General features: G+C 44.2%; 1 protein-coding gene across 1 annotated transcript in view; it reads left to right on the top strand.

The window, feature by feature from the left end:
* LOC142775262 (uncharacterized) overlaps window positions 1–23,683 on the top strand; it is a 47,651-nt gene extending 23,968 nt beyond the window's left edge. Inside the window, exons 2-3 of the mRNA XM_075876604.1 lie at window positions 1,511–1,630; window positions 23,543–23,683. Coding sequence (XP_075732719.1) covers window positions 1,511–1,630; window positions 23,543–23,683 — 261 coding nt within the window. The remainder of the gene's footprint in view (window positions 1–1,510; window positions 1,631–23,542) is intronic.
* The last annotated feature ends 2,718 nt before the right edge of the window (window positions 23,684–26,401 follow it).

Genomic DNA, 26,401 nt, shown 5'->3' with positions numbered 1-26,401 from the left:
AATGTGCAATTTGTGTGTTCTGTTGTGTAGCATGAATGAGGAGTACTTTTATTGGGGCTAGCTGCTTCATATCAATTTGAAAGGGAAGCGCAAAGACAAAGCAAAAAGAAAAACAGCACTTTTTGTCTCTATGTCTTTCTTTACCTTGTGTCTTTGCACTGCCCTTTCAAAATCAGTATAATGAACGAACTTAAGAAAAATAATAAAACATGCAAACGGAATCTCAGCTTGTTGTTATTTTTGTTTTGAATAGCCTCGATATGCTATTCACCCATCGACCCTCGTTTAGCGTCCGCCTCGGTCGACCTGTTGCAATAGGGTGCTCCGCTGCTTACCCGAATGCCGCGGGTTCGATTGTGGCCGCGGCGGTCACATCTAGATGGAGGCGAAAAAGTAGATGCCCGTGTATTGTGGAATGTAAGTGCAGGTTAAAGAACACCAGATGGTCAAAATTTGCGGAGACCTCCGCTACGGCGTCCTTCATATTTATATCGTGATTTTTTACGTAAAATCACACATGCTACTACTACTACTACTACTACTACTACTACTACTACTACTACTACTACTACTACTACTACTACTACTACTACTACTACTACTACTACTAATACTTCTACTACTACTACTACTACTACCCCTTTTGCTTGCGTTCGTCTTCTCGTTGTTCCTGCATCGTGCCTTCGCCAACCCTGACAGCGCTTAGCTTGTGTTTGGTGCGCCGTCTCTGACCACAGTTTCAGCGGAGCGACGTCGTGTACAAGGGTCACGTTATTGATCAATGCCAGCCTCTCCAAAAGTACGTGCACAAGTTAGAACACATCTTTCATTGGAAATACATTGTGCAGTTATTGCAAGTCAGCCTTTTTTTTTTCTTTTTGCACGTGTGGGTAACAGCCCATAAAGTTTTCGAGCAATAGTGGTAATGACAGGTTACGGTGTTTTCTATATGTGGGGCCTTGAGTTTTTCTATGTGCAATATTGGAAGAATATAAAACCTCTTTTGAATATTACGCTTTTCTTTTTCAATCAAATATGTGTGCAAAATTGTGCAATGTCATAGGAATTGATTTCGTGCACGTTGTTGTAAATAACCTTTCACAAATCATAGAACTGGCATATACGTGTGATAAACAAGGAAAACAACAAGATCAATACTAAGCAAAAAATATTTATACTAGACTGGCATAAAGTTATTTGTTTCTGGAGAAGAATTCGGTACAGACACTATCTCATTGGGAAGCAAGTTCCGCTCTTCGTTGAACGAATGAAAACTGAAGAACATTATAGAGACATGGGTAGGACTTTATATTCTTGGAATACTTCAGTCTAACTTTGAGTGGTAATGAGGTTGCTTTATTGTACGTTCTTAACTGTTTCTGTGTTACTGCTGCAGATGTCATGTAAAAGCTCTAACCCGACTATTTTTTTGCACGCGTGTTATAACCTAGTATGAACCCTTTCAGAGGTCATGGGTAGGAGCTGGGCTGGTTTTGTCTGGTTTACCTAGGAACGCGACTACGCTCAGTCGACGGCTAGCGAAGACTACGACGCCATGGTCCCGTACATCGAGTTCCCACCTGACATTCCCAGCAGCCTCGAATTGGAGACGGAAGAGCTGGAACGACACGTGAGTGTGTGGGGATTCCCCGTCATAGAAGTAGCATTTCGGCATCCCGTTCTGTGCGTGGGTTTGACACAACGCTAGCTTTGGGCGAATACACTCTGACATCAGTATAACAAAGTTGACCTAAATTACCTGAACAGAAAAAAAATTAACTAGAACAAGTCGGGTACAAATGTCCTTCTTTTTAGTTTAGAGGAAGTGAAAGGAGCTTTGAATAATAGCAGGAGCTCACTTACGGTAGACTTCAAGCGATAACTTGCAACATACTTTACGTTTTGTAGCGTTAGCTACACTGGCCTCGCAGAGCCAATTTCGCGTGGAACTGGTCTGAGCATGCGCAATAATACTCCGCCGCCACCGCACGCGGCTCGCTGCTGGTGTGCGCGCAATTAGATGCGCTGCGCAGACGATCACTGGTGTCACGCACTGGAGCCGGCACCTCCATCGCGCTCGGCCACGGCCGCGCGCGACTCGCCGCCGCCCCAGAGGAGTGCCGTCATAGCCTTGGTAGATATATGGACGCTGACGAGCGCGCCTTCCCAGTGCAGTCGCCATCTGACACTGCGCTGGAACCGCTTGATAGCGCCTCTGACTGGCGTTTGCCACGTTGGTATAGCCATGGAGAAGGAGAGTGCAAATGCTGCTCAACGGTGCAGTAGAGCGGAGAAGCTTAATTCATCGGATCCCGAAGTAGTTGCCCGGCAAAATAAATATACACGTGCCACATAATACGTATACGGTGTGTGTGTCATTGGAACAGCTGTAAGCATGATAATCAAGCTAATTCTAGACAATCAGGAAAGCTTTCCAGAGTATTTACGTCAATCATGACCTTGACAGACATGTTGGCACCAGCGCGGGCGCTGCTATGCTATCACAGAAAGACAGACAATTCCAAATACCATGTTGGGGCCATAGAGACGGCAGCGTGTTACTTCACTGACCACCGAGCCGTCATTGTGGCAATAGATATTTTCTGCTCAATAATATTTTCTGCTCAACGTCAAGCTACCTTGACGTTGAGCAGAAAATATATATGTGCCTCATAATACGTATGCCGTGTGTGTGTCGTTGCAGCAGCAATAAGCATGATAATCAAGCTAATCTTAGACACTCTGGCAAGCTAAGAATAATCACCTGAACCTTTGCTAACGCTAACGTATATCCTGGCATAGCTGAGCTAAGCCACTGCCATTTTTTAAGTTTACTATACTTACGGCATATAAGCCGAACTAACAACCTTTTACACTTAAGAAGTTATTGATCGATGTGATGTGGTCAAATTTATTTAACCTTGAAGTGAAGCTTCTCAGTAGGGCCATTTTTTAATAGGTGGATTTACGGTAGAGCAACCCTCCATTAGAGTGAAATTATTTTTACAGTGTTGGTACATGCACATTTATATACACCTCTTCCTTTATGTTGAAAACTTCAAAATTACCAATAATGATGTTACGGGGAAGATCTATTCACCGAGAGCTGGTGTTGCTAACGACTTAAAGATCGCACAGTCATGCAGGCCAACGGGGAAAGCTCGAGAGTCCAACCCACAACAACCACGTTGTCGTCTTCTTCATTTTGGGTGCCGATTCAGCTGTGTCGGGGCGATCTATACACGTATCAATATAAATTCGAATAAGAGTGAATTCGAATACTGCAATATTTGCGCGAATATTCAAAGCGCTCGAATATTCAATCCAGCCTGCACAACATTTTTAGCAACAACGCATCAATGCTACCACAGTGAAATGACTTGCACACCGATCGTTATGAAATGGGCGGCCGGAGCTCTATGCATCGTATTGCCAGTGCGTCAGCGTTATTGATTATATTAAGGTTCAGTCTCCACCCACAGCAAGTCATGCTTTGGTCCACTCTTCTTTTTTCACATTTACATTGCAATTACTTCTAATAATTTGCCTATACTTTCCTCGGCATTATTGTCTGTTGGATATCATTGACATTGTGTCTAAAGATGAAAATGAGCCCTTACATGTACAGTTTTTCCAGCATTATCCATGGCCGCACATGGCAAGGAAGCGCCATTGTTCCTGACAAGTGTTTGGTCGACGATGCTCGCACAACTTGTTCTGCTCAAAGCACTGTTGATAACGCTGCAGTACGGTAGTACACGAGCGAAGCCACATGTTTTTGTTTTATATTTCATGGGCTTTCTCTCAATGCTAGAAAAAAATCATCCCTAGGCATGTAGTTTGCCACAAAAAAATTTGATATGTCATTCTCGAATACTCTCTACAACGTAACCAATATAGCTTAGCAATAAAAAATACTTGCAAAAACATTTCATTATTGATCTTAGTAAATAACTAACGAAGCTCTATAAATGTTGCCCTAACAAGTGCCACATAAGAGCCAACTATATGCCATCAGTTTCATGATTTTTGGTTAATCATTAGCAGCTGCAGTTATTTCGATACTTCGGGTACACGTGAATGTGGGTACAGTAGGCGAGCGGTAGAACACGATTACTCATAGCGTGAAAAAAAAAAGTTGCCAAATTCTTGGTGCCATGGAATGCTTTTGGGATTTTGTGAGATCATCAAAAACCGGCATTCACAATCAAGGAGCAGGCACTACTCGCCGTGTGATAGACTAACCAAATTACTCGCAAATGTGCGGAAGGATCTACATTTAAGGGTTCATTATTTTGTTAAATGTCATACAAATCGCATACTGCTTCCTTGTTGTAGGAGCGAGAAGAGAGCAATTACAGGAATGTTAGCCATTCCTTTTTTTGTGGTTGCATGTGCGTAAGCCAGGCGGGACGCTCAAAGAAAGGGACATGTCCACATTTGAGGGAAAGTATGCCTGATCGACTGCAGATCGAGTTTGCAGTTGCTTGCCAGTTTTTAACAATACACAGCAACGAAGTAAATGCGTGAAGGAACTGATGGAAGCATATCAAATGCCACGACATGCAATAAAGAACTGACTGAATTATATAAACTCCAAAGAAAAAACATGGTCCTGATCATGGACCTTCCATAGCGTTATCACAAAGAGACGCTGATCATCTTTTTCTAGAAAGGTAATTTTAAATTTGCCATGCTCTGTGTTAAATCTTTATGCTTTTTACGGTGCATGGCCACGTGTTGGTTATTAATTATGTGATTGTCTCATGTGCAGTGTTTTCATCTGTACTAGGTGCATCCTGGTAGCGCATGTGCGTCTTTATTTTCCTTTTGAACCGTGTTGCTTTGTTGAAAATACTGACGTCCAAGCTTGCGTGTTGAATCCTGTTGTGTGCGCGCTTCCTTCAAAGCTGGGTTCGTCATCCTTTCAAATGATATACCACCAGGATATCGCTATGAATCTTGTGAAACATACGTAAACGCGGTACCAAAAAAAAGGAATGCTGCACATTTGTGGAAGTAATAAACATAAATGCAACATACGTACTGCGGTGGCACAGTGTTCTGATGGGTGTTCGATGACAGCCACGGTAATCTCTATTTGACGAATGCTAAACGGGTGCTCAAATCTGCTCTGGAAGTTAATAATAATACATGACTTGAGATAAGCACACCCTCACTCAAGTTTCTTTTCTCATTTTTAGTATGCATGCTCAAAAACAAAACATTTACGAAACGTTTACCGATTCTCATCTAGTAATCTCATATGTAATTTTCTGCAGTTGTTTCGGCTTGTCAAGTTTTCTAGCTCGAACTGTCAACTTACAGGGTGTCCACGGCCTTTTATGACCTTCGCCGCACGCGGTACAGTCTCGCGGCTCCCAGCCAGGCTGAATAAGGGCCATTCAAGACGCACTGCCTTGGTTCTGGATTATCGGCAAAACCTACTGAGAATTATATAGTGAGCACGCTCAGCTTGCCTTCCAATCGTACATCAAGAAAAATGGGTGCTGACTGGGTCAGTGATACCTATATATACCACTCTGAGTACGAATGCATGCGTGCACATTGTCACTAATCTGTTTTTACGTAGTCTTGCAACGCGTTTGCAAGCAAGGTTTTGGTAATTGTGACACTTATATGCGCTTTGTTGGGCGGGAACAATGAAGCAATTTTAAAGGTGCTTCTATATTAACTAGCGCTTATCTTCCCCTTTGAACTGTAAATGTTCCTTCACCAATTTTCACATTCGTATTCATTGTTATTCTAATACCGACTTTCCACGTACACACTGTGCAAAAGAGAGTATGCAGACTCGATCGTCAGCCCGAATCTGTTCGTATATAGTCCTCGCCAAACACCGCCGTTGGCGCTGTCACCAACCTCTGTTCGCTTAACTACAGTAAGCTGGAAATTAGCTTGAAATTAACGTTTATTTTGAGTTCAACGACGCCTTCCTACCATATAAAGAGTATTGAACAAGATTTTCTGATCCAGCTATTTAACGGTATCCGCAGCAGGCGAATCGATTGCGATGCGTTTACAAGAGGGCAGATTAAAGAAAGGACCAACAATTTACTGGTGATAGAATGAACTGCCAAAGAAAGCCAGGTTTACTAAAAAAAAACTTTAATCGTAGTTTAATGGCGCGCCGATCAGTTAGCGTTGGCGCGGCGCTCCGATGTCTCGGAGCACACCTCTTCAAACAACAGAGCAAAGGCGTGATTTTGTGCGAAAGCATGAAGTGAGTCAGCCAGGGTGAGCATCTCTGACAGGCAATGCACTTTACGCATGAGAAATGTTAACGTTGCATGGATGTCGTGCACCGATTCAGCAGAGAAGAGCGTAGATATTAACAGTAAACCATAGTCAAAGGAGATGAAAAGGACTTGAAGAATTACAGGCCGATCAGCTTGCTCTCTGTAGTATACAAGCTATTTACAAAGGTAATTGCTAACATAGTAAAGAAAACATTAGAATTCAATCAACCAAAGGAACAAGCAGGATTTCGAACAGGCTACTTAACAACCGACCACACTCATACTATCAATCAGGTAATAGAGAAATGCTCAGAATATAACCAACCACTATGCACAGTCTTCATAAATTACGAGAGGGCGTTTGATTCAGTATAAATATCAGCCGTCATGCAGACACTGCGTAATCAGGGCGTCGATGAAGTATATATAAACATCCTGGAAGAAATCTACAGGAGATCAACTACCACCATAGTGCTTCATAAACAAAGCAACAGAATACCAATCAAGAAGGGTGTAAGGCAGGGGGACACAATCTCCCCAATGCTATTTACCGCGTGCTTACAGGAGGTTTTCAGAAGCCTAGAATGAAACAATTAGAGATAAGAGTTAATGGAGAGTACCTTAGTAACCTGCCATTCGCCGATGACATTGCATTGCTGAGTAACTCAGAGGACGAATTGCAACTCATGATTACGGAGTAAAACAAGGAGAGCGGAAAGATGGGTGTTAAAATTAACCTGCACAAAACAAAAGTAATGTACAACAGCCTCGCAAGAGAGCAGCGCTTCGAGATAGATAATAGTGCACTTCAAGTTGTAAAAGACTATGTCTACTTAGGGCAGGTAATAACCGCGGAGCCGAACCACGATATTGAAGTAACTAGACGAATAAGAATGGGGTAGAGCACATTTGGCAAGCACTCTCAAATTATGACAGGTATATTGCCACTATCCCTCAAGAAGAAGGTATATATCAGCTGTATCTTGCCGGTACGTAGCTAGGAGCAGACTCCCTGGAGACTTACAAAGAAAGTTCAGCTTAAATTGAGGACGACGCAGCGAGCAATGGAGAGAAAAATGATAGGTGTAACCTTACGAGACAACAAGAGAGCAGAGTGGATTAGGGAAGAAACAGGAGTTATGTATATCATAGTTGAAATCAAGAAGAGCAAATGAACATGAGCCGGATATGTAGCGCGTAGACAGGATAACCGCTGGTCTTAAGGGTAACTAACTGGTAAAAAAGATTCTGTGTTTGGAACAAAGCAGTGTGCATATCCATGTGCACAGTCCAGGGGATACCTGTGTGAGGTAACAGAAACCAAAACGGCAAGCAATATTTCTTACTAGGACTTGCAGTCCAAACACCCTGTCTGCACCTTGCAATGAGCCCATTTGGTACCTGCTTGTGGGTCAGCGATGAACGGATATAAAATGGGCATTCATGCGCGAAATCCCACAATGGAACGATGAGTCAATATAAGACTTGTGCGAATAAGGAATTTCAGGCTCGAAGAGAATAGTGATTTTGGGTGTCTAATTTTGAATTGAATTCAAATATTATAGGTCACATGTTGTAAAAAATGGGCATATTTGTCGAACCTGCACAACAATTTTATTTGAAAAAAGGTCGGTGCAAATGATATTTTTTTCAGTTCAAAGAAAGTCGAAAGCAGGGTTTTATTTCCGGTAGAATATAAGTGATAACGTGTAAAATATAATATTTTGTAAAGATTACTATACTTAGAGCACATAAGCCGATATAACGAGCTCTAAACTTTAAAAAAAGGATCAATGTGAAGATAATATCTTCATTTGACCTTGAACTAGGGCTTCCTAGCAGTGTGCATTCCTCCTCATTACGTGTTATCACTGCTTAGCACTTTTTTACTGCAGTAAAAGCACCCATAGAGGCAGTTTTATAATTTATTTGCTTATTTCGAATACTTCTAAGTTTTTAATGATATATATTCGAATCGAAGTGAATTTCAATACTGCAGTGTTCGCTTGAATATTCGAAGCATATTCGTGCAAGCCGATTGAGCGTGGTCAATTCGCTTAACTGGCACATTTTTCGTCCCACGACATGAGAGAGAAAAGGAAGAGATACTGAATCCAAATACATGAGATTATTCCGATCAGCACCAAATGGCCGTTAGGAATTGAGTGTGATTTCGAAGGTCATCTGTCGGAGACATATGTGATGAAAAGTTGTTTCATGAGAGCAAAACATTCCTAAAGCCAGGTTTAAGCAAGAGTTAAGGCATGTTCCTTTTATGCCTTCTTGCCTTGTGTCCTCTTGAGAAGGCAGCGCCTGTGATTCTCTTCCCTGTCATATGTGGCCTTTAACATCATAAACCAGTCCTACTTCCCCAGCTTTCCACTTTAATTGAAAGGACACTCAAGCGCAAAACAATATTTCACGTATTAGTAATTCCGGTGCCGAAAACTCCGCTCTTACTGTGACATGACACTTGGTAAGCGCGAAAACGTGCGAAAACAGAATGCATGGGGGGAGGGGTGCCACATTAAGATTTCCGCAACCATGACGTCATAGATTTTGAAGTGTCCACTGGGTCCTACGCAGCTTTTAAAATAAACAGCCCTAAAAAAGAAAGTGCGTTATCCGTGGGTGCCATATATCTAGCATACGAAGTATCGGAAAATTTCTTCGAGACAATGTCGTGGAAATACGAAAAACACATTTTGAAATTTCTGACATCACGCACGGACATTTAGGCACTAGGCTTAAGATGAAACTTGAACCTGTATTTTCTCCACGAATATGATAGTGAAACGTATGGCGTTAGAGTTCCCAGAGAGCAGCATGTCAATCTCAACCGAGTCATTTTTTTCTTTGGCGTCCGTTTAACGCGTGCTCTTGCCTTGTCGAGGAGAAGATGGGGTGCAAGCTATGAGCGCCCACTCAGTGCCGCTCTGAGTGTTTACATTCTGCAGCCGCGCCCCGTCACGTTTTGCTGTAACCGGAGCCTAACCACGCGCAGGCATCCCCATGCATCGGCGCTCCAGCATCCTCTCTCCGAAACTCGCTCGTCAAATTCACCGACAGGCCTTGTTCAACAGTTTTTGAAGAGCAATATTGAAGGTTCCTTGCAGGCTGCATCGCTATCCCGCCAGGACAGTAGCGGTGTTGATGATTGATTGATTTGTGGGGTTTAACGTCCCAAAACCACTATATGATTATGAGAGACGCCGTAGTGAAGGGCTCCGGAAATTTAGACCGCCTGGGGTTCTTTAACGTGCACCCAAATCTGAGCACACGGGCCTACAACATTTCCGCCTCCATCGGAAATGCAGCCGCCGCAGCCGGGATTCGAACCCGCGCCCTGCGGGTCAGCAGCCGAGTACCTTAGCCACTAGACCACCACGGCGGGGCGACAGTAGCGGTGTGTGTCCAGTAAAGGAAGGGTTATCAGCCACCGTGAAGACGAATAAACCACTTTTGTGCCGGTGTGTTTACCGAAAATAATCGTTTTTTTTTATTATAGCAGCCAGACGTCCCTCCTTGACCACATTGTATGGATCATCTGGGCGCATCAAGGTTTTAAGTAATTGATGCTACGTAAAAGAAAAAAAAAGAAGTTGCAACACTTATTTTCCACTACACTGCAAAGAAATGCATGGTGAACCATAAAACAAAAAACAAAAGTCTAGAACATCGCTTAAATTCCGATTTTGGTGCGTGACGCCAGAAATTATTTCTTCTGTTGTAATTGTTTCAATTACTTGCTGAGTGCGAAGGTCAAACGTTGAGATTTTTTTTACGTTCGTGCCATCACGCATATATCAGTAGTGTTACGATTCCAAGCATTTCGCAACGAGAAATGATCGAGGTGTGTGGTGCTCCGTGGCAAAGGTGAGAGACAAGTGCGCGTGTAGCGCAGTATAGCATTTGCATGCAGGCGAAGCGCGCGTCTTGAGTGAAACTTCTGATGAGCCTAGCTGGTACATACCAAGGTGAAATATTGAGCACAATACATGAGGGCACTCCACAAAAAATGAATGAGACAAGCAAAGGTGCTGACTAACAAATTATGGCTATGAAAGCAGTTGCTTATAGTCTAAATGAACAAGAGCCAGCTGTTTGGGGCATGCGTATTTAGAAAAAGTCAGTTAAGGAATTGAAACACAGCCTTTAATGATGAGAGAAAGAGACGAACACAACAGACGAAGTATGCTCTATCAAACATACGATCCAGTTGGCAGGTTCACCAAGGTCGACAATTTGGCGAGATTAGAATCACCATAAACTTCGTGTGCAGTACTGCACAGAACATGAATGCATGCGGATAATTTCTTGTGTTTCCTCCGCTTAGTCATGCGCTCGCCAGACAATCAAACCGAGTAATCTGCGTTTTACTTCGCCCGTTTTCTATCTTCGACTAAGTAAATCTAGTTGCCGATTCTTCACAACAGTGTGTGAAGCAGTACACCACTAACGCAGCTCACTGTGCGAGTTGCTTCATAATATTCAGAAGAGAAATCCAACGAAAGACAGCAAAAGACAGCAGCCACACAGAGCAAGGCTGGATTTCACAAACACAACGGTTATTGCAGGAAGTTTACCCACACACAACCCAGCAACGCGTGCATAAATAGGCTGTTGGAGTTATTTCACAGTTGAAAAGGTGTTAAGGTGTTACAAATGGCACCTTTCCAGAGTATCGACACTACCTTGCAATCACTATGTAGCAACGCGAATTTTTTACCTGTAAGGAAAACTGATGGACAATTTACACATGATGCTTTGCCATGTTTTGTTATATTTTGAAGGATATAAATACTTTACGTTCAAGCTTATTTTTATTCATTTACCAATGACACTTATTGATTTAAAATCAGGGATGCAAAGCCATTGCAATGCCGAGGTGAGTTTTGACCACTACCTGTAGAGAGTATAATGCGGCATTCACGCAGTCTGTCATTGAAGGTGATCTGCTCTTGTGACCTTTGTCGACACGGCCGCATGATGAGCAAATTTTGAAACTCACGTATGCCTGCGCTGCAAAGGCTGTAGCTGCGTCCCTGATTTCAAATCAGGGTGTCATAAAAAAGAATTTAGAAATACATTTAACATGAAAGTTGCGAAGTCTTTCGAAATGATAAAAAAGGCGACTTGACATATGTGTTGCGAACCCTTAATTTTTAGTCAACAGGCGCACGTGGTGTCAATATTTTGGCGTTTTGTGTAAATGCGCTATTTGCACGACACCTTGACATGCTTAATTCATGGCTTTGTATTGTTAAATATGCAATGTACTAGGCCCAGAAAGCCCATTTACGCATGCACTGATGGTTCATGTCTGTGAGGGTTTTCTTAATAATATTTAGTTGTAAGTCCAGCAATTGTCTTCTCTTTTTCTTTCGCTGTTTTCGTGCTTTTGGTTGGTTTTTTACAAAGTATTGTTCACTAAAGGTCATCACGTTTATCGGCATATGAGCCACGTAACAACCATTCTCGCACTCTTGCTCTTCTCCCGATAACTTACTATCACGCGCATATACAAAATGACTTCATCAACGCACGACGTGATCTATTTCACCATTCATTCAACAACTATACAGACCGATCGAACTCCTGTCAGCATGTTGTAAGTGATATTCAGAAAAATATTCTGAATTGTGCATAGTGTTTTACCATATATCATCGACGTCCGAGTGTTCAAATAATTGAGAAACTGCCAAATAAAAAGAACCCTATATGAGAAAGTTTGAAAAGGCTATATACTCTGTAGAGATATATCAGCGTTTCTAGAGGTTGGTAAAGTGTTGTGTTCGGTCGTTCTGGCACTAGAGATTCGCAAAGATAGGGTCGAGACAGCTTGCAAATACTAAGTTTTCTTCTGTAGAAGGGAACTTGACGTTTATTTCGAATAATTACAGTGCAAGCATTCTGCTACGGGACGAACAAATCATAAAACCAGATGAAGATGTCTCCACTTAGCCCACGCCCGCCCAGGTCAACGTTTTTGACTAGGCATTGGCACGACACTTTAGCTATGGCGCAAACGTGTCCCTTTCTTGATGTGAGAAGCGAAAGCGGCTGGGTCATAGGTCACACGCTCATGCAACGGAGCAAGAAAACGGCCACCGCTCACCACGCTCCATTATTGGGCATTGTTGTCATCCGCCGGGACACCGCACTCCTCAAGCATGGCGTTTTGACCGGGAACCATTGTAGTAGTTTTCATTGAACACCTTGCCTCGTCGGGCAGCATAGCGCCCCACTTCTCGTGTCGGGAGCACATGTCGGGAGCACCCCACTTACCGTGTCGGGAGCTTTGTCCAGGTCATTCGCCTTCTGCTGTCTGGAAAATCTTGGGGACCATCGAAATCATCTCTACCGCAGCTATAGAGGAGACCCACGCCGAGGGAGGCGCTGCGGAGCGTGGCGCTGTCAGTCAATGTGGGTTCTGTTCGGGCTGTCAAGGTGGATGGACGTGTTTTTTGAGCGCTCCGGATCGACTGCGCAGATAAGTGTTTTTGCATGTTTTGAGCTTGTCTTTATAATTATAAGGCAGCGGTTGAAATCTTCGTAACACTTATTTTATGGTACGGCTTTTCGGGGGCCAGTCACCAGGTATTTATTAGTTAGTGCGGGTGTGTGTGATTGAATTTTTTTGTTTTTTTTTCTTTTGCCACCCCGTGGGGGAGGTGCGCGTACATTGAACACGCAAATTTTTGCAGTATAGCTTAGATTTTTTTTCTCGTAGCACAGGGATCGAGTTTAGTAATTATCGAGTATAGGGACAATTGGTGTCAGAAAGGCATGGTTAAAAAGACGGTAAAGTGTTCAGGATGTGGAGTGGGTTTGAAAGTGGACCCAAGCGTAGAAGCGGATGGAGAAGAGGCTGACGCGAAGTGTAGGCAATGTGAGGTCGAGGAAAAAATGGAGAAAATGATGGTTGCCCAGAGTGAACTGCTGATGAAAATCGCCAAGCTCGAGACTGAGCTGGCGACAGAGCAAGAGAACACGAGGGCAATGGGAGAAAGACTGAAGTCCGCCGAGGAAGCGCTAGCGAAGCTGAACAAAGAAGCGACCTACCGAGAGAACAGTAGGGAACCGGTAACCAGAACGGTGGAGAAGGAAAAGCAAGCAAGTTTGGAAAAAACAGGTTTAGCCGGTTCAACTGTCACAAGGCCCAGCTTCAGCGAGGTAGTGGTGGGGCAGGGAGGGAACAAAGCAGCCGGCGTCACAGGTGCAAGTAGCCCCCAGGTGCAGAACACTCAAGCTGAAAAGTCGCAGCATGTGATAATCGCCGGGGACTCAAATATAAATCGATGCACAGAAGCCATCAAAGAGAGGGTAAGAGGTGACAAGAGGGTGGCAGTAGGGGCGTTCCCAGGACGCAAGCTGGAAGAAGTCATGAGGCAAGCGAGCGCAAAGCTCAAAACGACAGCTGATAGACGAAACCTAGTGATAATTTCAGGCGGTTTAAACGATGTCCTAAATGGAGATGCAGCAGGACTAGCAGCCACACTGGCGAAAGGCGTCGATGACATGCGCGCCACTTCTCCTAAGGTACAGGTAGTGATATGCACGATACCGGAGGTACCGGTGCGTGATAGCAACCTGCAAAGAGCGGTGGTCAACGCAAACCAAGAGATATGGCGGATGAGTCGAGAGAAAGGCTTTGAGGTGGTGGAAATAAACAGAGAGGTGCATAGGTGGGGGGGTTTTCAACGAGACAGAATTCACTTCGATGGGCGGCTAGGTCATGAGGTGGGTTGGCGACTTTCAGGACGCGCAGTAGCTTTTTTGGGGGCCAAGCGAGCCCTTCGGGGTGCAGGATAGCTAGTAACGAGGAAAACAACCAGGGAGACTCTTCGACAGGTGGTATGGACAGATACGATTCCAAAGTGGCACCAATATCTAAGATAGGTAGAGTCCGGGGCATAAATAGACGTAGCCACGAGCGCCGAGCCTATTCAGACATAGGGTATATTAACATGCAGGGTGGTAGGAACAGGCTGAAGTGGGAAGAGATAGAAGAACAGCTAAGGGAAGAGAGGCCGATGGTATACGGTTTTGTAGAAACACATCTCAGGGACATGGAACAACCTCCGAACAATCCAGACTACGCGTGGGAATATTGTAATAGAACAGAAGGCAGCAGAAAGGGGGGTGGTATTGGGGCATTCATTCATAAAAGTACAGACTGTCAAAGGGTCAAGCAGGAGTGCAAGGAACATTTATGGCTAAAAGGGAAAGTGGCAGGTCAAATGACACTCGTGGGTTTCGTGTACTTGTGGACAGGAGCAAAGGCCAGAGAGGAAAACCAGACAATGGTAGAGTGTATATCAAAGGACATTCAGGAGTTAGGAAGAGAGTGCGAGATAATTATACTAGGAGACATGAATGCGCACATAGAAGATATAGATGGGTATACCGACTCGACAGGCAAAATGATCATGGATATGTGTGAAAGGCTTGATTTGATCATTTGCAACAGTACCGAGAAGTGTGAAGGGCAAATAACATGGGAGGTAGGAAGGCTTCAGTCGACGATAGATTATGCACTGATGTCACATAGGATGTACGATAAGCTCAGGGGAATGCACATAGATGAAGGTGGCTCCAGAAGTCTGGGTGGCGATCACAAACGTATCAAGCTAAGTTTTGGAAGAGGAGTGAAAGTGGGAAGGAGACAAGATGAGCAACTACAGGAAAATTTTTATCCAGAAAGGCAAATTGAAATAGCCACTAAACAAATTGAGAAAGTAATCACGGAGGATAATAAGACAGTGTGGACATACACGAATCTAATTAGACTCTTTGAGCTAGAGCTTGCTAAGACGCGTGACAAGTCACCCTGGAAAAGAAGACACAAACCCAAAAGTTGGTGGGATGAGGAAGTTAAGAGAGCCATAGCAAAACGTCAGGAAGCCTCTAGGGAACACAGACATGCTAAGCAGCGGGGTGAACCAACAGATGATGTTGAAAGAAAATGGGCAACCTTACTAAGCTGTAGAAGGGATGCATCCCTTCTGATCAATGAAAAGATTAGAAGGAAGGGAGCTCAGTGGCTGGCAGAAGTACATAAAAAAGATAGAAAGGCAGCTGCGAAATTTTGGAACCATCTAAACTCCCTAAGAAATGAGACGAGCCTAGAGCAGAGATTTATAACTACAGCCCAAGGTGCTAGGCTAGAAGGGGACGAAGCTATTGAATATATAAGAACAAAAGTGACAGAAAAATTTCAACAAAGAAGTACTTTATGCACCACAAGAGACGAGGACGAATCAAGTGGTGCAATGGCTCCATTTTCACAACAAGAGTGGGAAAGGGCTGAGAAAAGGGTTCCTAGTAGTACATCAACAGGCCCAGATGGTATTCCAATTAGGCTGATAAAGACATTAGGTCCGAAGTCTAAGCAGGCTTTGAGAGAGGCAGTGAGCACAATACTAATCGATGGTGAAGTTCCCGATGGATGGAAACTTAGCAGGATGAGCATGATCTATAAAGGAAAGTGGGACAAAGCTGACATAAACAACTACCGTCCTATAACAGTGACATCAGTGGTCTACAGGCTGGCGATGCAGATTATAAAGGAAAGACTGCAGGCGTGGATAGAGGATGAGGGGGTGCTGGGGGAACTGCAGAATGGGTTTCGGAAACACAGGAGGTTGGAAGACAATCTGTTCTCACTGATGCAGTGCATCAAAATAGCAGAAAAGGAACGCAGGCCCCTGTGGCTAGCATTTTTGGATATCAAGGGAGCGTACGATAGCGTGGTTCAAGAGGAATTGTGGGGAATACTGGACACACTAGGCGTGGAACATGTAGTCACTAATCTTTTAAAGGGTATCTATAAAGGTAACAAGGTAGTTATGAAGTGGGAAAAACAGGTATCCAAGCCTGCAGAGGTAAAACGGGGGCTTAGGCAGGGGTGCCCCCTGTCACCCTTATTATTCATGATGTACCTACAAGGATTAGAGGCAAAATTAGAGGGAAGTGGACTGGGCTTTAACCTCTCTATAGTCAAACAAGGAAAACTTATTGATCAGGCACTACCAGCATTAATGTACGCAGATGATATAGTGCTAATGGCCAACAACAAGGAAGATTTGCAGAGATTGATGGACATCTGTGGTAATGAGGGAGATAGGTTAGATTTTAGATTCAGTAAGGAAAAATCAGCAGTCATGATTTTCAATGACAACGAAGGTAGTGAACTTAGAATACAGGAGGTCACGCTAGAGATAACAGATAAATACAAATATCTGGGCGTATGGATAAGCAATGGGACCGAGTATCTGAGGGAACACGAAATATACGTGACGACTAAAGGTAACAGGAATGCAGCAGTCATGAAAAATAGGGCACTGTGGAATTACAATAGGTATGATGTTGTGAGAGGAATATGGAAAGGGGTCATGGTTCCTGGGCTGACGTTCGGCAATGCGGTCTTGTGCATGAGATCAGAAGTTCAAGCAAGATTAGAAATTAAGCAACGTGGATTAGGTAGGCTTGCTTTAGGAGCTCACGGGAATACACCAAATCAGAGAGTACAAGGTGATATGGGATGGACATCATTTGAGGGCAGGGAAGCTAGCAGCAAGATAAAATTTGAGAAGCGATTGAGAGAAATGGGGGAAGAGCGTTGGGCTAGGAAGGTTTTCAGCTACTTGTACATGAAGAATGTCGATACAAAATGGAGAAAGCAAACCAGGAAGTTGACTGGTAAATACTTAAAAAACAGCAGGTGGCCAAACCAAAAAGAACTATCGGTTAAGAAGAAAGTGAAGGAAACGGAGACTGACATGTGGAGAATGGGCATGATAAAGAAGTCCGCACTAGAGATCTATCGAACGTTTAAGCAGGAAATTGCCAAGGAAAGGATCTATGATGATACTCAGGGTAGTTCTCTACTGTTTGAGGCCAGAACGGGAGTACTGCGAACCAAGACATATCGGGCCAAATACGAAGGGGTAGACACAGTATGCAGTGCGTGTGGAGAGGAAGAAGAAACTGCCGAACACTTGATAATGTTCTGCAAAGGGCTTCACCCTATAGTTCAGGATGATGGCGCAGAGTTTTTCAAAGCACTGGGGTTTAGGGACCGGGAGGGCAAAATAAACTTTAAGCGGGTAGACTTAACTAGAAGGAGGTTATCTGATTGGTGGCTAAAGTCAAGGCACGAGTGAAAATTAAACTCTTCACTGCAAAGTACGAATCCTCAAACTCTTTTTTTAAGGAAAAAAAATATAGTTTTTGATTCATTGGGTATTACGGCTTGGTGGCGCTAGCCACCGCCCGATCTAAAGGGTACAGCCATATCCATCCATCCATCCATCCATCCATCATACTATCATACTATCGCGACCAATACTTTCAAAGCACTGGGGTTTAGGGACCGGGAGGGCAAAATAAACTTTAAGCGGGTAGACTTCACTAGAAGGAGGTTGTCTGATTGGTGGCTAAAGTCAAGGCGCGAGTGAAAATTAAACTCTTCACTGCAAAGTACGAATCCTCAAACTCTTTTTTAAGAAAAAAAATAAATATAGTTTTTGGTTCATTATATATTACGGCTTGGTGGCGCTAGCCACCGCCCGATCTAAAGGGTACAGCCATATCCATCCATCCATCCATCCGGGAGAAAACTGGTTACTCGAGTGTTGGCCCCTCCACTGTCCCATTCAACCTGATTGAAAACGCGTTGCTTTGCTCGCACGCTGCACGCGTTCTGCACGTGTTTTTGAGAGTCTCACGTCGCGCGCGGTTATGATGTATACGCTCTGTCCGCATTTAATAGGATGCCGCAATTGATTTTTTTTTTCGTGGCAGCAATTTGGTAAAAGGGCCGCGAAGCAAGTTGTAGCAGACGACGCCGTCCTCGTCAGAGCGAAGTGCGTTTCGCAAGTGAAAGACGACGTTGTTTACGACGTTAGAGGTGAATAAAACTTTCTGTACGTTCATAGTTATATACCTGTTTTATTTGGTTTACTCTGTGTACTATGCACTATGTTTGTTACTGGATGCATGGGTAAGGCCGCTTCTCGTGCTTTAGGTTAAGCGGTTCTTGCGCTGTGACTGCTATTAGTTGGGATACCTTAATTTACTAGCACCCACCCAAGTTATTGTGCGGTGTATACACAACACTTCAAAAATAAATGGTCTATTTTGGGCTTCTTTCTGACCCACAACAGTAATTGACATCTATCACGCGTGTCTTTCCTTGCATTATCACCGCTCTCATCGCGCGTAGCTTGAGTTCACGAACAGCGTGCGTACCATCATGATGAGGGCCCAGCTTTCAGAGAAACTTTTTTGTGTGTGTCTAATCTGCAGGGGAAGAGCGCATTGCTATAAAGGCATTTTATCTTGGTCACTATCGAAAATGCACCGGGTTGTTCGGGCTGCCCCTGCACACTCAATAACAACTAGCTCACTGTATCTGCCAATAGACGTGCAACGACGGCTAATGCATTTTTCCTTTTTTTTTCGTAGTTGTCATGGTCGTGTCCACTCACGCGGGAGCTTCACATCTCCAGCGGCAAATTGCGTCGCTAGCGTCTCTAGCGATTATAAATCCCTTGAAAGCATGTGATAGACATCGAAAAAAACGGAGTTATTTTCATCTTGCATTGCTGGGTCACCTGCTCAACGGAATTTAGTGCTGATCTGGCTGCTCTCACAGAATGACGCTTCCACCTTAGCAAAATAAGGTTGTGGCAGAGATTAGATTGTGCCATTCACAACAACGTTCGTACGATGGAGTTTTTTTTTATGCAGATATTGTACGGTGATCATCATTGAGCATATCTGTAGTGCAGAAGATAATAATAGTTTTTTTATCATTTTCAAGTAGAAAATGTACAAGAAGTCTGAAAATGAGTAGACGCGGTTTCTGTTAGTGACGCCTTACATTCACAAAATAAAACAAGTACTGCATACGAAATCAAACTCTATAAAAACATGTACGATGGCAAAATGCCCCATTAAAAAAACTACAATTGTGTCCATCTGTGTGCACAGAAACACTTCGTACAAGAACTTCACAGAGATAGCTGCGTATGAAAATTTATTGATTAAACATTTTGCATTATCTGTTGCTTGAATCATTTTTACTTTGTACTAAAACTATCAAAAAAGTAATGTGCTTGTTACTAACCGCGATCCAATGTTACCCTTAAAATGTAACAATGCTAAAGTGCCATGTTCGATCAAAACCCTTCTATTTTCGCTTGACTTGATAATTGCGCATACGCGGAACGAATTCTCGCTGAGCTTGAAACGAGGAATCAAGAGTCCTCAGAAAATGCTTTAAAATGCATAGATAGTTATGCGCTTCACTGCCTATCATACCTCTGCGCCGTTTCCGCGTGAGGTTACCGTTTCTTGTAAGCCGCTGGAAACACTGTCGGCACATAAGACGGGTGCAGACTTGAGTCATTTTTGCAGTTTCTCACAAAATGCTGCTACAAATCATTGTCCAAGCTTTTGGCAACCACACACTTCCGTCGGCGCTGCGTAGATATAAAAATATATAACAACAAATCACCAATACCTAATGTGTACACAACTTCAACTACTACGTCCCCAACAATATCGAATAATAGTAGCAGCATAAAATATTTCTTCGCCATCTTTAACAGCGCTCTAAAGACGGACGTTGCCACTTTATACTTTTAAGATGGGCACGTGCGTTTCCCAGAAACTCCATAGATTAGAGGAACGGTGACGCAGAAATTAACACCTGTTATTTTTAATTCATTGTGCGCCTGCTAATTTGTATGAAAAAAATGTTTACTTACTTTTTTCAGTGCACTGCTTTATTCCATTCCTGTCGTCTGCTTTTTTCGTACCATCGGTTTGGGAATTTCACTTGGTGGAGTCGACCCCTTCGTGTTTGCATGGTTATTGGGACTGTTGACGACGCCGCAATAGTTCTCCCTTTTCTGTTGGGGTGACATCACGGAACGAGGGACGTTTCACGTGCAGCGCGCGCTTCGCAAATGCGTGGGAGCCAAAGGGAGCGAAAGGGTCGGAAGACGCTACTGTTGTGCGCTTTTTCTGGCAGGGGAAAGGCAAGCGCTGGCGTCGCCGGGCAAACTTGAGCGGGTCTCCCGTATACTGGGCACTTTTTGTTGGGTGGATACCTTCGCTACATTGCTCCTGTTCTCTCCCGTGTTTCCACCTGTGCTGTACTTACACTCAAAGGAGCTCAGGTGCATGCCCCAAGAATTTGCCTAAAAGTACCTCGATGTACTTCTATATGGGGCACTATTGCAGAATCACGTGCATGTCAATCTCGTGTTTATCTTGAACACGAGCCACTATGAGTACATCTGAGGCTACTGAGAAGGCATCGAGACCATCCAGTGGCAGACGCTTTTAACACTCGACCCAATGCTGCATACTCAGAAGCTGTTAAGTATGTCGCACCGAGAGCTGCTGCCTTCAATTTATGCACCACAAGTGATCTCTGATATACCGCTTTGGACGATGCCTAAGCCGATCGTGCGACTTTCAATCCAACAGACAACAAAGAAGTCAAAAATACCAACTGCTGGGCTTAAGCATTTCGGTTTGCCGTATATTGCATATATGTGCGGATATACAGTGCACATTTTTGCAGATGGCTTTGTCATGCAGACCTCCTCGGCAGCACCTTTCACTGCGCTTCACATTGAAATCACTCAACGCTTCAACATAGTACACCAGACATCATCTACTGCCACTGGGCTGACCGGCGTCCAACAAGCTGCGTGCTACATTTTAAAACAGAGTCCAGCGAAATAGACGTTATTTTGTGACTCCAAGCCGGCACTTCAGCTAATTAGAAACTACATGAAGCAACACATTGCATAGAGTGCTCTGGTGTATGACATACATTGAACATGCTGAATGAGGCATTTCAATCTGGAAATACCGTTGCATTGCAATGGATTCCCAGTCAATGTGGCATAGAACAAGCTGATGCAGAAGCGAAAATGGTGCACACTAACGGTGAAGTGATATCAACTCACTTTTCCACACAAGGCATCAACGCCTTGCTGTCTAACGGTGTCAAGACATCTGTACAACGACTATGGAATGATCTGGATTGTCGCCCCTAGCGCATTTATAGGCTTGATTCATGGCGTGCTTTTCACCTTCCGTTCAGACTATAAGGAGACACCAGGACCTAAAGAGACCTGAACAAGTCTAAATATAAGGATGTATAAATGGCTTCTTAATGTGTCGCAAGAGCTTTTGTTTAGCATCCAAAAACGCAAAAATAATTTCAACCAGGGAGTTCACTACATTACGACAAAAAGCTCGGCGGTGAAACATCAGCATCTGGTATACAGATTTCGACATCAGGCATGTGCCGTGCTCTGAATGCCTAATTCACACTTGCTGCAGGGCAGCCGATATCACATACGGCTATGTCTCAAGATTGAGTGCAGCCCAACTGCACATATGGTGTCTCGCGTCGCGCACGATTGCTTTTTCATATTCAAAAAATTAATGCGCAGATGCGTACAGAACAAACAACCAAACGCAGCTTTTCCGAGAATCCAAAGCATTTATGTCAAGAGTACAGGGGCAGTCTCGTTTTTAAAATGATTTTCTTAACGGATTTCGGTGTACTTGAGTCTATCTATCTATCTATCTATCTATCTATCTATCTATCTATCTATCTATCTATCTATCTATCTATCTATCTATCTATCTATCTATCTATCTATCTATCTATCTATCTATCTAGTCGCCTAACCTTTAGCTTTCCTGGCCGTATTGATCATGGAATATATAGTAACACTTTTATGGCATAACATAAGTGTATGACGAACATAAGTGACTAGTCATAACATAAAAATCATGTATGTTATGATTTATATGTCACAGTCTTGCTGCTCTTCTGGTGGTTTCATTCACATGACATATTGCAAAACTAGTATGTCATGACATGACTTCTTGGCGAACATGAGTGGAGGCCGTAGCGTCGAAATTGTGACATGCATGCCATGTAAGTGATGACTACACGTCATACGCTTATGATGCGCTCGCGTTCGTTTAGCTAGCTTCAAAGATACCAAATTTGGTATTACGTGACGTGAAGGGATGATAAAGGTATATGACTGATTTAAACGTGTTAATCATTACATGCATGTCATGTAAGAACATGCCTACATGTCATGCTCATGATGCGCTCGTGGCCGTTTGGCTAGCTTCACATATACCAAATTTGGTTTTAAATGATGCGAACGGACGACGAAAGTAAATCACGCGTCAGAGCATGACATTCATGACTTGCGTGTCATGTAAAACACGCCTACATGCTATACGCTCATTATGCGCTCGCGGCCGTTTCACTAGATTCACAAATAGCAAATTTGGTATTACGTGTCATGAATAGATGGCGAAGGTAAATGACTGGTGCAAACATGATAATCATGACATGCGTATCATGTAAGAACATGGCTACTTGCTACGCTCATACGCGCTCGCGACCGTTTCGCTAGCTTCGCGTGTACCAAATTTGGTATTACGTGACGCGAAAGGACGGCGAAGGAAATTACATGTCCTGACATATAATCATGACATGCGTGTGATGAAAAACATTGTGACATGCTACGCTCATAGTGCGCTCGCGGCCGTTTTACTAGCTTCACATATACCAAATTCGGTATCACATGACGTGAATGGACGATGAACACAAATATCAGGTACAAACATGACAATCATGAAATGGAAGTCATGTACGGCATAATCTACAGCCCCAGCCGTGGTAGCAATGTTGGGGCTGGTATTGCAAACAACAGTGGTGCCGTCGTTTCATGACTACAAACAACAAACATACTTGCATCTCATCCAGATACCTGAGTGCGTATAACTTTTATACTTGCGTGTACCGAGTACTACATCTATGCACCTCGTAATGTTGTGGTAATTTTAATGTGGCATATGAACCTTCTTAATTCGTGCTTCCCATATCATCAATTTCCACTGGGTGTGTGATCGGCTTTTTTTTTTCTTGGGAATCACGATTAGCTTGCATGCGTGCATATGATTATGACTGAAACCGAAAAATAAAAGTTAAGTTCTAATTAAATTTTTCGGAATTTATGGTGTTTGAGTCATGTCACAATAACCAGAGCATTCACTCAAATTGAAATAAATTGTTTCCGCGGAACCTCTGAAGCGGTAAACAGAACAACGATAACCTAATCTTCAGAAGCACGATATCATTTCTGCAGATCTAACCCTAACGGAAAGCATATCGTTCTGCTGTGTTGAGTCTGTGCTGCCATAGCCTCCTAGATTTTTAGAGTATGGTGCTGCTCATGCGCTGCTTTGGGTTCCAAAACGAAACCGTGCCTTTCGCCATCAGCTGGCTCAACAAGGATCATCGTCTCTCGCAACGCTGGGCAGCTACGTCACCAGTGTGGGGCAAGAACATCTTCAGTTGAGCTAAGCTGAGTGCATCGGCTGGTCGCACGCCACTGCCTTTTACGGCTAAGATTATGTAATGTAACTATGTAACCAAAATATGTAACTCAAGAAAAAAGTGGAATCCGAATATTTTAACTTCTTTACTAAATTAATCAAAGTTTGACTAAAGTCCTGTCGTTATCTACCAGGATCGAGGGTGTGTTACGGCTACGTCGAACACTGCCTTCCAGGCCTTAATAGCAAAAGGCAAGGCTCACGCTTCGGAGATCATTGCACAAGAGGCAACCTTTCTATGCTTCGAAGGCCTATGCAAGCTTGCGGACGTCAACAAAGCCTTCAGGACGCCAACGCGACGCACGCCACCTGAGGGATTCGTCACAACCGCAACGTATTTCTCTACTTATCCACGACAGTCGCCATCAACAAGCATGGTGCATGCAACAGACGTCCGAGCTCCCGATGCACAAGCAACGCAAGGTGGGCTCACATTACCATCCCGAGTAAACGCGCTTTCAAGCACGCGCATTGAGCAAGACGAGCACGCTGTATAAACAGTCGGTCCAACATGAACACGAAACTAACGCCTGAGGCAGCAGGCGCCAGTGATGTTATAAGCACGGAGACCGGCACTCGACCGCGGCGAGCTGCTCCCCTTTCTTTAGGGGCCAAAAAAAACTACGAGGCTAATCGTGAGAAATACTGCAGAGAACTAGACGCAGCATGGAAGAAAGTGGAGTACGCTATGCGGGAGCTTTCAGGCACGGATAAGAAAGATGTTCAGACGGCCAAGAATACGCTACGCGATAGTTTCGAGCAGTACAAGCACGTATTCGCCAGGTACGAAGCCTTCTTGGTGAAGACGAACTGCCCCAAAAATTGGCAAGAGCTGGATCAACGATGACAAATTGAAGAGGAGCGTCGTATTCTTGTCACGAACAGCCTGAAAGGGCACAATCAGGATTTATGCGTCAGAGACGAGACACCATGAAGGCGTTCCTTCTCAGTCCCCTCCTCGCGCTCTTCGTCATCACGGCTCACCGGTTCATCAACTATCAGCCTGGCGGCCGTACAAGCTCGTGCGGAAGCCGAGAATGCCGAAACGAGGTCTCACTTCGTTCGCTGGGAGGCATGCTAAGAAGTGACCAATGACGGCTGAACCTGGCAGGCAGACCGAGATGGGCCAATCACAACTAATGACAACAATTTATCTACGACTACTTTGAGTACGACAATAAAGAATGGCAAAAAACAATCACAGACGAACAAAAAGATTTATTACAAAAAATGCTTGCCCCATCTTCTCCCAGCATACAGATGAAGAACTTCGCACAAGTGCGGCTACGGACGTTTTTTAGATGCACCGTTAGAGTCATCATTTCGGGTCACTATCTGTACTTCCAGAGGCTCATTGCTGAACACCGGGTTTCGGGCATTGGTTGCGAGCGTCCACTATCCAGTGACCTGCATCTTCTTCTTGCGATGCGCTTCGGTCTCTAGATGCTCCAGTTTGTAGCCGACGTGTTCAAACAGCACGATGCCGCAGACTCGGCAGGAGAGGTCAATCACTTCGCCGTTCTCTTCCTTCAGCTCCTGTGGCTCTGACATGGTAGACATTGGTGGCGACATCGGCGGCGTCGTCGCCGACGGTAGCGATGTCGTAGGCGGCGATGTCACGGCCAACGGCAGCTGCGAGATCTCAGCAGATGCGAGCTTCTTCAGTACTTCTTTCATCTGTAGTCTCTTCTTGTGCTTTTTGCCCTTAACGTGAGCGATTAGATCGTCCTCGCAGGTCGTGGTCACATCACACAGCTCGCAAACCAAGGGCATTGAAGCAATATGGGGCGACGGTTGCCCCGCGGCGGAAGGACCGGCTGCCGATATGACATCCGGGCTGCAGTTCAGCGGGCTCCCACTCGCGGCCACCTCGACTAACATTCTGTGGGTTTCAACACTTTTCTTATGTTTCGGGCTCCTCAGGTGGTCCCAGTAAGGCACGGGCCCGCTGAACTGCATGCTGCATTCCCGGCAAACGAACTGTGCCGATTCCATCTGCGGAAAAAGAAAACAGGCCGCGTCTCAGAATGACGAATTACAGGTGTTCCGCGGATTCCACCCTCGAGTCCCCATTTCTGAAAAATTGCGCGTTGTTGTCAATACTGTGCTTTTATTGTGGATAGCACCACGGCTGTGTGCCCAAGAAACAGTGGTTGCGGTATCATGAAAGCTACGAAATGAAGCCAGGTTGTGCAATTCCGACACTACACAACGAACGTCTGAAGGCGGAAGACAAAGCGAGCGTTCCCTCCAACACTTTGATGTCATCTGTTTCTTTCTTTCGCCGTTTGGTTGTGCCGTCAAGGTAAGTTCGCTTTTATTTTTGAATATAATAGGCATAAATGAGATCCACCTATAATTTTTGTGTTTTTGAGAAGCTTTAATTACGCAGTAGTATGCGCTTTCGAGCCGAAGCCTCGCTCAACAACCGACAACACAAGCCTCGCAGACACGTATACCGTCATTTCCAGCGCCCTTATGAAGTTCGCATAGACTGTGGCGCCACACTTCCGTGTAGGTGATTTTGTGAAAAACTTGAATGCCACGGTATTAGCCAATAGTAAGAATAAATAAGGCACGGTTTTGATCAGGCGCGCTTCTTCCCTCAGGATGCAAGCACTCTATAGTCTGTCAACAGTGCACAGTGAGAAACACTCAATCACAAAAGTAACACAAGAGAA

Source organism: Rhipicephalus microplus, chromosome X (genome assembly GCF_043290135.1).
Source record: "Rhipicephalus microplus isolate Deutch F79 chromosome X, USDA_Rmic, whole genome shotgun sequence".
Taxonomy (NCBI): domain Eukaryota; kingdom Metazoa; phylum Arthropoda; class Arachnida; order Ixodida; family Ixodidae; genus Rhipicephalus; species Rhipicephalus microplus.
The sequence above is the reverse complement of the archived record's forward strand: the minus strand, read 5'-3'. Positions and strand labels throughout refer to the sequence as shown.